The sequence below is a fragment of the Musa acuminata genome, chromosome BXJ2-3 (genome assembly GCF_036884655.1).
Source record: "Musa acuminata AAA Group cultivar baxijiao chromosome BXJ2-3, Cavendish_Baxijiao_AAA, whole genome shotgun sequence".
Lineage (NCBI taxonomy): Eukaryota > Viridiplantae > Streptophyta > Magnoliopsida > Zingiberales > Musaceae > Musa > Musa acuminata.
In genome coordinates, this window is record NC_088340.1 from 976,921 (window position 1) to 993,437 (window position 16,517).

At 40.9% G+C, this 16,517-nt stretch overlaps 1 protein-coding gene and 1 pseudogene across 1 annotated transcript; both read right to left on the bottom strand.

Annotated features, from left to right (window-relative positions):
- Nucleotides 1-1,810: 1,810 nt before the first annotated feature.
- Nucleotides 1,811-2,984, bottom strand: LOC103977394 (zinc finger protein STAMENLESS 1-like; annotated as a pseudogene).
- An 8,679-nt stretch (nucleotides 2,985-11,663) lies between these two features.
- Nucleotides 11,664-13,587, bottom strand: LOC135606743 (pentatricopeptide repeat-containing protein At1g09820-like). The gene has a single exon (XM_065097906.1). The coding sequence runs from the start codon at nucleotides 13,547-13,549 to the stop codon at nucleotides 11,699-11,701; it is 1,851 nt and encodes a 616-aa protein (XP_064953978.1). The 5' UTR covers nucleotides 13,550-13,587; the 3' UTR covers nucleotides 11,664-11,698.
- Nucleotides 13,588-16,517: the final 2,930 nt, after the last annotated feature.

Genomic DNA, 16,517 nt, shown 5'->3' on the forward strand with positions numbered 1-16,517 from the left:
GGTTTCATTCTTTGCTTGAAAATGGATCTGACGAGATGAAATTTGAAGTTTCTGAAGACACTTTACACAATATGTATTATGCTTAAAAAGTAGTACACGGTTAGATGTACTTGAATAGGTTTTGTACCCTACTTGACTATACCCTTTTACCATTGTCATGTCAAAAAATATTCATAGATCCTCTTGGCAGATCTTAAGCGGCAATGTAGCAGCTTTATCTTACGAACCCAGCTCATCCATTATGTATGTTAAGCAGACTGTCATTTTGTCATTTATTTTCAGTTATTTCTGGAGTCTCCTACTGTGATCTTGCCTCCTCTTAGTTCCATACATGGAGACCTCCTGTTTTTTTTAGATTATTGCCAACATCCTTTGATTTGCTGAAGAGAAATGTGGAGACATCTTTGTATTTCAACAAAATTTTTGGTTCAAATTGTTGTTCAAAACGATGCCAAAGCAGTGAGATCTGTTCTTACGAAGGTAGTATCTTGGTTAATTTTACTGTAAATTTATGATGAGAATGAAGCGGCCTTTGGTGAATTTAAAATTAGTTGAGCATTTTAACCCTTTTGAGTACCTTATAACTTGGCTCATGCGGCCTGCTGTAGATTATTATATCTAATGCACAAAATTTTGAACTGTCGTTGTTGAATTAGCTTATATATTTCAGTTGCTCTGTCATTGTTGAATTAGCTTATATATTTCAGTTGCTTTATGACAGATGTGGTGGGACTGAACTGGCTTTCGGTGAACCAACAAGTTGAGCCTTCGGATCGCTTAAAATACTTTGTTGCATGGTTCTTACTGTCTGTTGTAACGTCTCTAGAACCGGAGAGCGCAAATATTGTACTTTGGGTGAGCAACACATTATATAGGAGAAAGTAATTAGAGCCTTCGGCTCACTATAAATACTTTGTTGCATGGTTCTTATGGTCTGTACTTTGTTGCGTGGTTCTTATGGTCTGTTGTAACGTTTCTAGAAGCAAATATTGTACTTCTTTACTAGGTTAGCAACACATTAGATAGGATAAAGTAATTGTAACTCTAAAGCTTAGTTTTGATCTTAAGAATGCCTAATCACTAGTTGAGTTGATGCTATGGTTTTAGCAAAAGCTTATAACTTTGCTTGGCAGTGTCGCAACAGTGTGAGGAGAATTGTTTATTCTTTGTGTAAGAAGGGGATGAAACTAAAAGAAGGCAGATAAGTTAATGACTGTCTTTTTTGTGTTTTGGGTGCAGTAACCATCAATGACCACCAGCATACATGTTGCAGCTTGTTGGTAATGCGTCATCGCATCTTATTCCGTGTAAATGTATGTATGGTATTTGGCACACAGCTACCATTTGGTAAGATTGTCTGAGAGAATATCTGAACACATTTCCTACCTAACAGCTGATTGGTTTACGTCGTCTGCGCAGGAATGGTGAAGGCCATGATCGCTCTGTCCAGATTGATGAACATACATGGATTCCAATCATAGAACGCAGATGGAGAACCAACCATGCATGCACCGCAAAGGTAAAATCCTGGCTATTATCATTAATACATCTTGTTTGGTTGTCTTGTGTGTCGTGTACCAAAGTTATTATGAAAGCCAGCATAGACTCATCGGGCTACAAGTTTAGGTAGGTGGCTGTGCCCACAACACCCAATTTGGCAAGCTTTTCTCGAACGGAAATCTACTGACTCAAGTGTCCTGTAGCACCCACAAGTCTTAAGAGAATTAGCCTTGACAAGTCGTCATGCTCACAACTAGAAGAAAACATATCGGCTTTGGAGAGAGAGAGAGAGAGTCTTTCTTTCTTGCTCTCATGTGTCTTGATAACGATGAGCACAAATGTAGCTGGGGAGACGCTGGGCACTCCCTGAGACGACATGACCGATGTAGTAATTGCGGACCGGCGGATGAGTAGGTCGGTGTAGGTATTGCTGCCATGGTGGCGGATTAGATGGCCGAGTTGGTATGCTCGGATAGACCTGTTGGAACCGCAGGCATGGCGCTCCGATGTCGCCGCCTCGTTGTCGGAAGCCCCCGAGACTGAGATCCCTGAAACCAACAAGACCAAAATAGCTCCACCTCCTCATGTGCATTACATGGAAGGTAATGGCTTTGACCGTAACACATACCCGATCGCACCAACACCAGCACCGGCAAGGCCTTCGTTGCCGAACACGAGCTGGCGAGCACGAGTGAGCGTCTCCGTCTCCCTCTCTAATAATGAACACAAAGGAATTGAAAGTGTCTAGTTCATTTGTCTAATGAACAAAGGAATTGAAAGTGTCTCCGTCTCCCTTTCCCTCTCCCTCTCCAATCAACAACGTCACATCAACTTCTCAAACTCTTTGTGGTGCAACAGCTAGGAATGTGGTGGTCAGTGGTCTTGCCTTGCCGATGTCGGTTCATGTGCCCGCCCAGTGCTTGGGATTTGCAGAACTTGAGGGAGCAGAACCGGCACTCGTACACCTTTCCAGCTTCTTCCTTCCCTGCACTATTCTTCTTCTTCTGCTTCTTCTTCTTCTTCTTAAACCCTGCAACAATCTTTCGTTCGGATCAGAGTATCCAATTTTCACATATATTCTGTAGAAAATGCCTACTTACGGGTGGTGTCAGCGGAAGCAGCAGTGGTCATTGAGCTTTCCTCTACCGGTTGTTTGCCATGTTCTTCCGGCAAGTTGTTGAGGTCTAGCGAGTTACCTTCTGGTCTCCTGAAACCAAATCAAACCCTGCTTGTTTTGCATTCTTCTGAATTGACACAAGAGTAGAGGATGATATGGAAGATTACATGGTATTATTGCACTCGGAGGATGAGAGAGTGGACTTCTTCCAGCGAGGATGGAGGAAAGGTTGTGGTGCGTCGAGAGCAAAAGACTGCAGTTTGCCACTGCACTCCAGGCAAGGCTGTGTTTTAAAGTGAGGATTAGAGAGAGAGAGAGAGAGAGAGAGATTGAAAGTTCTCTGGCAGTTTCTCACTGCCCGGCCGTCTATTTCTCTCTCCTCTCTCTCTCCCCACTTTTTCTTATGCTATGCTTGGGGCAGATGAGCCTTGGTTTCCGTGACTGACAGAAAACGAGTGGCTTCGGCCTCGGGGGACCGGTAGCGGTGGCCTCTGTATGGTTGGGCCGAGGGCAGAGCTGAGAGGGGACGTCGCCTTCGCTCCTCTCTCCCCCCGCCCCGCCTACAAACCCTACTCTATTGCCCCTTCACATTCTGAGCCCTCCTGCAGCTTCAGTAAGTATTAGGTAACACAGCTATCCGTGGTCTCTTTTCCCTACCACTACATCCTCGATGGGAGAATGGAGAGGATCCATGGTGGTGGGTGTACCATGTAAGATCGGCGTCCTTCACAGGAAGGGAGTCATCCCCGGGAAGGTAATAAGGACACAAGGGCACCTCTTACAAGGTCATTCTTGGATGTTTACTTAGGGAGGGTTTGCTAGGCCTATGGTCTAAGACGGAGCTTGTGTATGATAAGAGCCATCAAGGACTGTACCTTGTCTTTGTGCTGCTCTTCTTGTTGTCAATTACCGGACTGTCCGTCTTAGATTGTTTTCTGAAGAGTAGGCTCGCAACTGAGTTTTCTCATGCAGAAACCATCTGAATACTCTTCTGCGCATGCAAAATATGTACATGTGTCAATCTACCAGTGTTTATTATAAAGTGCAAAGCGAAGAGCTTCAGTTCTGCAACGAGATACTACTGTTGCTTTGGGTCAAGAATCTGATCTCTTTTGCTTTTGCATTTGCATTCATCAGCACAGGTTTGACTTGAACATCTATGGTTCGATCGATCAGCCATGCAAAACACAATAGGGTAGTGTGTGCATGTGGATGTAAGCTAGTGCAGATCTTGCTACGAAGATCTGAAGCATAGACTCGGTTTGGTACGGTCTGAACCTGAATGAAAACATTAGCATTCCCATCGAACACAAGGATGACAGGACCTAACCCTGCATGCATGCTATGTTATCTTGCTCCGGCCAAAGCTTTGAATCCAAATATGCGTTGGATGTGTTCCTATGTACCTTTTCCTCACCCGAGGTTCAAACTTCACATAGCAAGTCCCTCCTGAGAGTTCTCATGGGAATTACAAACAAATTCCTCACTGAAATTGTTGAATTCTCCCCGATAAACATCTTGGTATAGGATTATATTAAGTTTTTGAGTCAAATAATATATGGGCAAATTCCTCAAAATTACCTGAAGTTTTTTTTTTCCTCGTACCACATCTCATTTTGGTTTTATTTTCTAAAAGATAATATTATCCCTAGCCTTTGCTTCCTTGACGATCGCTACCATGTCACCTCGTTGCTCCTAGTCCTTGCCTTCGTCATTGTGCCCTCACTCTCATTCTCGCCTCGAGATTTGGCCCATCCATCAGTGGAGCCAAGCTATCGAATCTTGGTACCGCTAGCTCTCCCATTGAGTCGGTAGTTGCACCTCTACTATCGCAATAAGAGCGTTAATGGGCCTCGCCACATGCTCTTTAATTATTATGATAGTTTCAAGGGATATGACGATAAGGGGGACTTTAGACGGAGTTGGGGGAGGATTACTCGAGGCTTGCATATAGAGAGAGGAGGTGCTGATGTTCAACAAAGGGGAGGGGATGACGTCCGAAGGAAGCGAAGACGAAGGTAGTGAGATAACGAATGAGGGGGCAAAGACAAATTATATCGTTTAAAGGTCATGAAAATTTATATCTTTTAAAATATAAGAAGTGCTCTATGTAAATAATAATATTGTCTTTAAAATATAAAGGGGCGTTCAACGGAAATAAATAAATAATAAATAAATAAATATATTGTGAGAAAAAGCAATAAAAACTTAGGTTTTTTTTTTCTTAAGGGGATTTGCCCAACAACAGTCCCTTTCTGGTTTGTTACCGTACGTACGCATACTTATTTTAAGTGGAAGGCTTTTGTATTAGCCCCAGATCGAAGACAAACCTCTCGAATGTAGCCTGATCAGCCTCATCAAATTCTTCGATAGCTGTAGTCCGAGCTCTGATATGAACACATTGATGCTTTCCTCGGCTGGGCAAAAAGTGGGAAGCACATAGCTTGGCTTCTTTCCCTGCTATGCGTCCACCCACCACCCTTTTATCCTTTGGAGCAAGACGAGGAAGGAACCAAGCGGTGAGGAGTGAGAAACTGTGATAGATTTCTAAGACTAGCCACTGCCCTAACACCGACAGTTGGAAGACGGCCGGCGATAGCGCGAGAGGAAGGCGACGATGCTTTTCCTTCCCATCTCACATGATCTGACATCTTTCCTTCTCCGTCCTCTTTTTGTCTCTCGTTGCCGGCTAGATGCTTGTCAATCTTATCCCTCTCTCTCTCTCTCTCTCTCTCTCTCTTTCTTCTCTCTTCTCCAGATTGTAACTCATTTGTGTTCTTCGGGAGTGAAGCATCAGAAATCAGCGTATTAATGATTATTCTTTCTACCTACGAGAAAATGGTACTGTATAGTTTTGTTAGACCTACACTTTTGCCATGGCGTGAGAAGTAGCCATTGTACAATGGAGTGAAACTCTGAGAGGCATGTCTATAAAGAACCATTGCAGTGAAGCTGCACGCTGTTGTCTTCTTCCACAGCTCAGGCATGAGCTGCTGCGATTTGCTCTCATGTATGCGTGAGAAAAAAGTGTACGTGCTTCGCTACGCCCCCTATCTCGTGACTCCTAACATTTCCCTTCTCTAACGACAAAGCTTCCCCCTACACTTCTGGTCCTTGAGAGCCTCCACCGTCTCAACCGAAGTAATGAGCCGCTGCTCTCTGGAAAGCCTCTCAAGCCTGAAGGAAAGATGCTGTTGTCTTCTTGAGAGAGACAGGATATGATGTGCAACCGCACTGCTTGACGGGGTAAAAGGCCCTACTCCCCCTCTGCCAAGCAGACGGCTTTTACGGCTGTAGGCAATTGATACTATTGTCATACGATATCTCTCTCTCTCTCTCTCTCTCTCTCTCTCTCTCTCTCTCTCTCTCTCTCTCTCTCTTATATATATATATATATATATATATATATATATATATATATATATATATATATATATATATATATATATATACAAGTATTTTATTGAGTGAACGTAGTTTAGCGATAGCCATTTATGGTACTATTATCATATATTTTGATTATCCAATACATTCATCATTTATGAACCAATCAAGATTCTTTTTCAAATATGTCTCACGCTAAAATATTAGAAAAATAGTGGATTCAACTCAAAATCATATAAAAATTATGTGACAGGTGTACATTACCTCATTGCTTAAGTCTAATAAATTTAAAAGATTTAATTAATATATTTAATCAAAAAAAGTACTTTTAATATGTATGTAAGAGAGTTTTTATAGTAAGCCATACCATTATTGGATTGAGATCTTAATTAATATCGAAAATGATTATGTATATGGTCGGATATTTATTATACATGCTAGTCGTGCCGATCACACGAGTGATAACACGTGTGACATGATGTGTATTTTTTTGCTTATTATATTTTAATATTTTAATATTTTAATATTTTATATTATTATTATATATATAATATTATATATATATATATATATATATTATGATGGACATGGATCTGTATAATGAGAATTGCATCGTGATGAGATTAAGATAATGAGACGGATTTATCGATTTACCTTTAAACATCGACACTAAATAATTCCGATCATAGGTTACTCGAAAGGGACATCGAGATAACTGAACAGACTGATGTGTTGTATACTTGTCTATATGATGGAGGTAGCTAGTCTCATAGCTGCTCGTGTGGGGACACTAGGGTTATAGTGCAAATGCTCATTATAGAATGAGTTCACTCATTGATTCACTCATGGAATATTGGATGATTAATTATACCTCATTGTCAGACATCGATTCCACTATCCTAGTGATGTACTTGGTCCTTAGACTTGAGACACCAAAGATGTCTTGTATGAGTACTTCACTCTTTGATATTGGATCTATAGGCTTGGAAGTTCCAAATCTAGCACAGTTGATCATCGGGAGTGATAGCCAACCTTACGAGGATTATTGAGTATCGATATATGATCATTCACTCTTAGTGTCATGAGAGGAATATTTCATGTGTTTTTGCTTAGACAAATCCCTACCCATGATTATTCGGATTAAGAGAGAATGAGTTCTTCGGGAGAATTCGATTAGAGCGAGACTCGAGTAGAAATCGTATGGGTCTGACAACACCATGTCCGATGTACACTTTATGGGATATTAGATGGATGAGGGACTATAGATACACGGTACTTGAGGATAAACAGGCCCAATGGATTAGATTCCCTTTTTGGGGACTACGACGTAGTGGCCTAGTACGTCCATAGTCGCTGAGTTGAGTGAATTATTTTAGAGATAATAATACACTGAACCAGTAGAAGTTCTGATAGGTATGACTCACGACCAGCTCGATATTGGGCCTAGAGGGTCACACACATATGGTAGGCGTTGCGACGAGTAGAGGTTCAGATATGAGATCTCCGCTGGAGCCCCTATCTTATTGGATATCCAATAAGCCCATAAATTATTGGATATATAATAAGATCCAATAAAAGCCAATGAGAGATTATTGGATAGAGATCCACTAATGAGGCTTGGGTAGTTGGATGGAGATCCAATACCCAATAGGGCAGGCTCCATTATGGTTAAGTTGACATAGAGCTTTTATAAATAGGAGGGAACCAAACACCCATAGGCTAGAGGTTTTTGGTTATCACATCTTATTCTCCTCCTCAAATAGCAAGTGTAGAGTTTTGGGCAGCGATTTAAGGAGACTCATTATAGCCCTGTTGTGTGGATTACCACTAGAGAGGACGCTTGACCTCCTTCATCATCTCCTATAAATCTGTAAAGATTCAGGGATATACGATCTCCCTAGGTAAAACACAATCTTTCGTATACGCAGTTTTTGGTTTTGTAAATTTTACGCACTAATCTTCACATGACGACGAATATCTTTTTGAGAAATTTAAGAATTTTGTTTCTTATTATTCTACTGCGTATATGATGACGCCCCTAGATTTCCCCATAGTATACTTATAACACATTCAATCGTTTGTCGTCGTATATATGTTTACAATTTATTTTTCTTGTTTTGTATGTTTTTTTACTTGAAAATTATGAGTAAAAATAATTTACAGGGTTGTAGAATGATCACTTACTAAAATAAACAAAACTATCCCAAAATAACCTAAATTTTATGTGTCATGCGATGCATCAACCATCTCAGCACCTTAGAACTATTAATATCTTAATGACACTAAGAGAGGGAGAGTGGTGAATTAGTGCAATCTCATTTTTAATCAATTTTAGAACTCAATTAATAAATCAACATATTTTGAAAACTCGATTGATCAAGTGAAAGTTGTAAGTAAAGAAAATAAAATTAAGTTAATTTAATAAGCAAGTAAAGAGCGACAAACCAATTTATTGTGGTTTGGTCTTCCAACCTACGTCCACTCTTGATTTATCTTTTTTCAAGATTATCGGTTTAACTTTCATTATTGATTTTCTTTTTAATAGGCGAAGATCAATTACTATTATTATAATTTTTTTTTTTTGAGGCTAAAGTGATAACATTCATACTCTCTTTTTACATAAGATCTCTTACCTCCTATAATTTAGAATCATAACCAAACTCAAGAGGAAGAGACTCAAATTATACTCAAAATGAGAGTTTATAATACTTTACTAGCTTAGGAATAAATGCTCCATCAACCAAGCCTGAGAGAGAGGTATTTATAAGCCCAAAAGACTTCAAGAATAGAGTCAAAAATTTAATTCCCTAAAATTTCAAGGTACGAGCGGTACAATCGTTGACACCGGGTGGTACTACTATCGCAACCAAGCTAGAAATCTGGACTCTAGCGATACCACTATTAGAAAGGTTGACAAAGTATAAATAGTGCTTGTCAATTGACTAAAATGGTACTATCGTTTGAGCTTGACGTTACCACTGCCCATGTTTAGTTTAGGCCATTGTTTCGACCTTCTAACAGGTTAAATTCAACCTGGATTCAAGACCAATGACTTTCTTAACAAATTGATATTGTTTCAGTTCGATTCCAATTCAAATTGATCAATAATGACCTCAATCAAGACTTTGATAAATCAACCACATATCCAATACATTTAAGAAGCTTTCAACACGTTGTATACTATTTCGGTATATTGTCCGATCTTTCCGTATTTTGTTCAAACCTTTAACACATCACTCTTTCCTTCAGCATGTCACTCATTTCAAATTTAACAATCTTCCCTTTTTTAACGAGGATAACCAATTGATGATAGGATTTTAACAAGACTCCTCTATCTATTTGTTATTTTCAAAAGTTATGATAAACTTGAATATTATATATCCAAGTTATTGATAAACTTAGAATATTATATATCCTTTTATATGCTTATGCTGAATTCAAGTTAAAAGAAACTTAATCTTTTCATTATAATGTTAAAAATTATATAATAATAATAATAATTATTATTATACATATTCTTCCTATTCATAATAATTTATAAGACATGTCTCAGAAAAACGTTATAATTTTTAACATCATGGATTTGGTTAGGAGCAAGAGCAACGAGATTAGGAATGCAATGTTGGTGTGGAATCACAGTCGAGCATTTCTCACTTGTAACCCGTGATCAGCTGACAAATGCTAGACCAACATGAGATGCAGCGTCAAGTTCATACGCAAAGATACAGTCGGGTACACTGATCAAGTTAAAAGAATGGACATTCACAAGTAGAGAGATAATGTTATGGTAAACATTGAATTCTTGGCAACTTTGTGAAAACAGCTTTTGTTTTTCTTGTCTCGAGGATGAAAAGGACTAAACATTCAGTAGCCCGAAACACTGATGTTATAAAGAGAGAATCAGAAGTTTCAGTGCCTGTCAGGTTACCAAACTTTTGCTGTGACATAAGAACAGAACTTTCAAACACAAGAAAGCTCAAGGTTGTAAATCTACAGTGATGGAAGCAAATGAAGAACGTGTGGTTTCATGTAGAACTAGATGAATTGCTGGAGGTTGAAGACAACAGTTTGGATGGTAGTCTCCAAGTACTGGTTGTGATTGTTGTTGTTGTAACTGGGATTCTTTCTCTCTTCGTAACAATGCTTGTCCATGGCGGTCTCTCACGTGGATGATTTCCAGATCAAACGACGGGTTCTCTTCTCCTAAGCCATTCACTATCCATGCAGTATTCAGCTATGATTATGATTCTCCACTTGATTTAGGCAACCTAAGACAACCAAAGTGGGGGCATTTGAAGGAGCTGCACACATGCTTCCATTAAGCTGATGGAGAAGGCCCTTACCCATGGAGAACAAGTTGATGAAGTTTGTCTTGACAAATGGATCGACAGGTATCCATCAATGATTTTAGAGATGCATTTATCTTTTGATTCAAGAGCAGGAGCATGATGTTGTGTTGTGGCCATTGCAGATCATCAAGTTCTCTGCTGGTGGAATCAGGAATTGTTTCATGAGTAATCAGAACAGCACTTTAGATGATGCCACCATAGACTTCGAGGGAAGTAAATAGATTTGTTGCCTGCTTCGTCCGTCAGCATTCATTCTTCCAGACCGCTAGAATGAAGTATATAACACTGTCACAACCTTTCGACTGCTTTCTGCTGATCCAGAGAGAAAATTAATTCCTCCAAAGAGAACAATCACCAATCTGGCATCAAAGACTGCTAACGGAAACTAGTAATGATTTCCTGATAATAATACAACATAAAAAAGATGTTAATGCTCTGCAAGTAAATATATTAAAAGCGTAAGGCAGTCGCAAAACAAAGAACAAGAGTAGCAAAATTTCTTGGCCTCAGAAAGATGTAAACTGGCAAGCTGATTTATTGTATACTATTACTACAGGGGTGAACGATGATTACAAGGTTCCTCGTGAGGGCTCTATGAATTATCTAACATGAATTTACCAAGAATACAAAACAATCAGATGCAAGTACTGGCTAAACTGTGTGTAGATAAGTATAGCTATACTTACAGTATGCCCTCAGCATGCAATGTTACATGTATGCCTGCAGTGGATATTTCTTTTAATACGGTGTGCTTGCTGCTCAAAGAAACTAGGATGCTACATCATTTGTATCATCAATTTCGCTTTGTCATTCATACTCGATGGTAGTAGTAGTACCGGTGCACCTTCCATCAGAAAGTGAAGACAAAGACTGATTTGTTTCAATCTGCAGACTTTTTGAACCCAAACTATTCTTCAGTGTCCTGAGTTTTCACACAAAGCCACAGCAGCGTTCATAAAGTAATTCTATGAGCACACATATCCTATAAGAAAATCCATGCTTCTACAAAACATATGATCAATGTGAAATTTTCAATAATTAGATTCAAGAAGAGCAGTAAGTCTATAGACATCAGTCCTCTCTCCAAGAATCCAACACTTTTAATTTCGATCATAACATCAGTAATCTTACCGAATCATGCTGTGGACGACCAAATTTACTAAAGCTCTTAACCCATTAACAACACAAATCCGTCCAGCTCATGTCATAGCTTGGGAAAGATTTAGAATATTATCTTGAAAACTGCAATGTCTTTCTTAAACAAAGTCTTATGAAATATAATCTTTTTCTGCATCTGAAAAATAACGCTAATGTAAAAAAAACTTCCATTCTCTTGTTTATTTTCCTACTAAGAGGCATTGTTACAAAGATGTCCATCTATGCTAGGAACATAACCTCTCTCAATCATCTCATCCTTAATCATATTGTAAGTGACCCTGTTTGGAACCAATCCTTTCTCCAACATCTCATTTAGAAACTCATTAGCCTCTTCCATCTTACCTCTTCCACAGAAGTACTTGATAAATACGTTATAAGTGACCACATTTGCACGCTTTCCACCCCTCTCCATCCTTGCTCTCATGTTCAAAGCTGCCCTAAGGTTCCCTTTCACACAGAACGCATCTATTATGGTATTATATGTTACATGGGTTGGCTTCAGACCCACCTCCAGCGTCTCATCTAAAAGCTTGACTGCCTTCGTCAACTCCCCTTCTTTGCACAAAGCCCTAATCAGCACATTGTAAATCACAATATCAGGTCTTACATTCTTCTCCCTCATTTCATCCAACAGCTTCACAACACTCTTCGTATCCCCATCTTTACAGAACCCATTTATCAAGCAGCTAAAGGTCGAAACATTATGACTAATACCGTTCTCCAACATCAATCGTTTCAACACCATTGCATCCTCCATCATTCCAGCTCGACAATACCCGTCAATCAAAGTATTGTAAGTAATAACATTTGGCAACAAATTCTTCCCCATAAGGACATCACACATCCCTTTAGCCTCTGCCATCATTTTTTTCTTACAAAACCCATTGATGATAGCATTGTAGGTCACCACATTTGGTGCCAGATTCAGTTCCTCCATCTCCTTCAGCAGCTCGAGGGCTTCGTTCAACTTGCCCTCGCAAGAAAGCCCATTGATCAACGTATTATAGGTGACAACACCGGGAGAAAGCTCTTGCCGCTTCATTTCTTGGAAGAACCTCATCGCAGACGAACTGTTCCCATCCTTGCAGTACCCATCGATCAAAGTATTAAAAGTAACAACATTGGGGTGGATGTTGGCATCCACCATCTGCTTCAAGAGGACATCGGCCCTATACATCTTCCCAGCCCCGCCCTTCTTGCAGTACCCATCGATTAGGGTATTGTAAGTGATGACCGAGGGGGAGAACCCCCATGATTTCATGTCCTCCGTGAGATCCCCTGCCCTCCTTAGCTTCCCCTCCTTACAGAAACCATTGATGACAGTATTGAAAGTGATCAGGTTGGGGGGAATCCTCCTACGAATCATCTCTTTATACACGGCCTCCACGGCGTCGAACTTCTCTTCTCTGATCAAAGAGCTCAGCAAGGGGTTACACGAAAGGACCGAGAGTCGGTACCCGAAATCCCGAGAACGATAAAAGACCTCGATGGCGGCGCTGGTCCTCGAGTTCTTGACAAGGGCGAGGATGAGCATGTCGGCGAGGATGGAGAGGGAGTCATGGCGCCGGCGGGAGGGCTCAGCGGAGACTGCGAGGGTGTGGAGGATGGAGACGGCGGAGTGGGGGCCGGATCTGACGAGGTAGTGAAGCTCGGAGCGGAGATCGGAGTAGAGCTTGTCGGCAGCGAGGGCGAGGAGGAGACGACAGTGAAGGGGGAGGTCGAAGGCGCGGGGGCAGCGGTAGTGGGACTGGGACCAGCGGGAGAAGCGGAGGGCGGCGACGGAGGAGGTGGACGCAGAATCGAGAAGGATGCGGAGGAAGGAAACGGCGGCATCGGCGGGTGTGGTGGCGAAGGCCGCGGCGGAGGCGGAGATGAGGGTTTTTAGTCGGGACCAGTGCTGTCGGGAGACGAGGTGGGACAGGGTGCTGGGATCGGGAGGGGTTGGGGAGGTGGTGCAGGTCGTGGAGGAGGAGGAGGAGAAAGAAGTGGCGCGGGTGGTTTTAGCGGGTCGGAGACGGTGATGGCGGTGGAACAGTCGCATCGAGAGGGCTCTCCAAATCCTCGAAGGTAATTAACATTGTGGTGATCGGAGTGGAGAAAGTAGAAGGGACTGCTGATGGACCGGTTCAACTAGGCCGTCAAATAGGGCCCACAAGAAGGCCTGCTCCAGTCAGAAGGGACTGCTGATGGACCGGTTCAACTGGGCCTTCAAAAGGGCCCAAATAGACCCAATAAGGCCTGCTCCAGTCTTCGCATCTTAAGTCTCGATTTCGCATGTCCTCGTACCTAATGTTATCATACTAATCATAATAATCTGTATTATTATAGCACTCAAATCATCGATTCATAGTCCTATTCATGCTATCGTTGGACTTAAATAAATATGTACAGTCACTGATAATGGTTGAAAGTCACATTGAACCGCAATTGATTAGTTCGAAGCATTTAGTTGCAGTCCAACATGACACGTTGTTAGCATACCAAGGACAGGTCTGAACATTAGATTGTACATCTGTCATTTAATGGTCAATGGTCAATGGTCTTACTATTTTGTTTTTAATATCTGCATAGTCAGTTTACTTCTCATCGGGGATAAAACATAATTTGTAGATTTATACTTTTATAACAGAGGAGATGTAGTGTTTGAGCAATTCAATGATCAGCTTAGAATAATCATTTCTCATCTGACAGAATTGTTGACTGTTGACTGTTGACTGCTGACTTCTTCCATCTCGAAAAGAACATGTGGCTTCTTTCCTCCCATGGGGGATGAGGACCACCGGAAAAGATGAAGATTATTACATGGATCCACCGATCATTGATCTTTTCGGTCATTATCTACAGCTATGGATAAAAAGATGGCTTGAGTGCCCACAATAATTACTCCTCCTTCTTCTTCTTGCTGTTTGTTTGTTTCTTTCTTTCTTTACCTCTCTTATCCGTCATTCCTTCTTCTAGATCTCTTTGTTCAAAAAGATATCGTTTGCTGTGGGTTAAACTAAATGTAAAGTTGATGCTCTTTACATGTCCTAATCAAACAAGTTCCAAAGACAATAATTACGGTCGTAGATCCTTTGCTTCTGGATTGAGATTTCTTAGTAGGTGCAGTTGCGGGCAATAAAAATGATATCTAAACGTGTAAGATGTGTGATACCACATGTTTTGCCTATCACATCATCACTACTGTAGTCGGGTTTACGCGAGCCCTCCGTGGATTTGTGACTGCACAACGCACTCACGAGGAAAAATGACACAGAAAGCGAACGAACAAGGAAAAGTGGACTGATCGAGAGATCAGTTCCCACCGAGGATAACAGTTGGTATGAATAAAAGCGGCTGTTGATCCAAACTCAAAGACTCGAATAAAAAGTCACCGAGGTCAACAGTTTATGCATAGCGAATCACACTATCCTCACCTGCAGTACGTAGCTTCGTCTTCCTCGCCAGTTTTTCTTCGAGGAAATAGCATGTGTCAGATTCTGATTTGAAATAACCACACTGTTGGGCGGCAGCTCGTTGTGGTATCTTTCTATTTGGCAGACATTATCAGAAGAGGAAACGCTGCACCAAATCCTCAACCGGTGGGAGAGTTCGCAGCTCGATCATCATTCTTTGGACCCACTTCGAAAGAGGGATGAGGAGAGTCTGTCAAATTATCTACTCCCGTTGGCTGTTTGCTTCACTTGTCAGTTTCTTCCGAGTCCCATCCCAGTTTTGATCTTGACTCTTGAATTGATGCGTCGTGGGGTCTCATGAATGACCTACTCGATGCGCATTACTCGATGGACAGCAGTCCATCTCATCTCAGCATCATGCCCTTCAAAGTAAATTAATGTAAAGATCGATCATCATATGCTTAGAGGATGAAATCTTGATGCCGCTTTTTGTTCTTGCCACGAATCACATCAATTTTCAGACGAGATTAAGGTGGATATTGAGGTGGGCATGGTGGATTAATAGATCTACAAGATAGAGAAAGCCTCGAGAATATATATCTCATCGAGTCAGAATATATAATTTCTTATAAAAAATATTTTGTGATTCGATGGTGAGATGAAAGCTAAGCTGGTCAACCTTCAATGGACTTTGCCGAGTTAGCATCGGACGTAACTCTTCATTCCATGTATCAACGTTTATCTTCTCGTAACGAACGAAGAGTATTCGACTCTGGAATTGATGGCAATAGTAGCGTTGACGTCAGAACAAATTGAATAGATCCATATAGATATTTGATGTAAATATAATTTGACCTCATCCCTCTAGATTTGCATGCAATAATACATGTAGCCTTGTCCCTTTGTAGACTGTAGAGACAGGGAGGAAAAGACTTGACTCTTATCGATGGTTTTGGTTCGATCGAATTTGGAAACGAATCCAAAAGAGATAAATTCTCAAATCAATCATTTTATTAAATTATTAAAAGAGATAAATTCATTATTTATAGAGATATTTAATTATTATATTATTATTTTGACTGTTTGAAATCGAACCATAACCACTGGTTTAAGATTTTTGAAATAAAAAAATAAATTACTAAAACTACAACATGTCTCGGGAATCTATCCCCATCACTACTCTCAGTCACATCAACATCAACAACTTTTCCTTCGATCAATGCCAATCTGCAAAGGTCGGGTGGCGTTGATCAAGTACAACGTCGTCCCACAAAGGTCGAGACGACGCACATCGAGTACAACTCCGTCCTACGAGAGCCGGGATGGTATTGATCGAGTACAATGCCAGTAATAATAAATATTACATGTACGATTGGTCCTCTAGGGGGAGGATAAAAACCCCTTATAGGGTCAACCAATCGAAGAATTTTGGCAGGAGCCAACCACTCAGTACTAACAAGCTCTTCGGAGGGATCGAAATTGGGAACTCCTTTCCGACCCCAACTTGTTTGCAAGGACCAGAGGCCAAGCAGATAGTCAACCCAAAGGAGTCTCAGGCGTTGAAGCCATAGCCCTAGCCTGACCTCACTATGTTGCGATCGTCGATGACCGAAT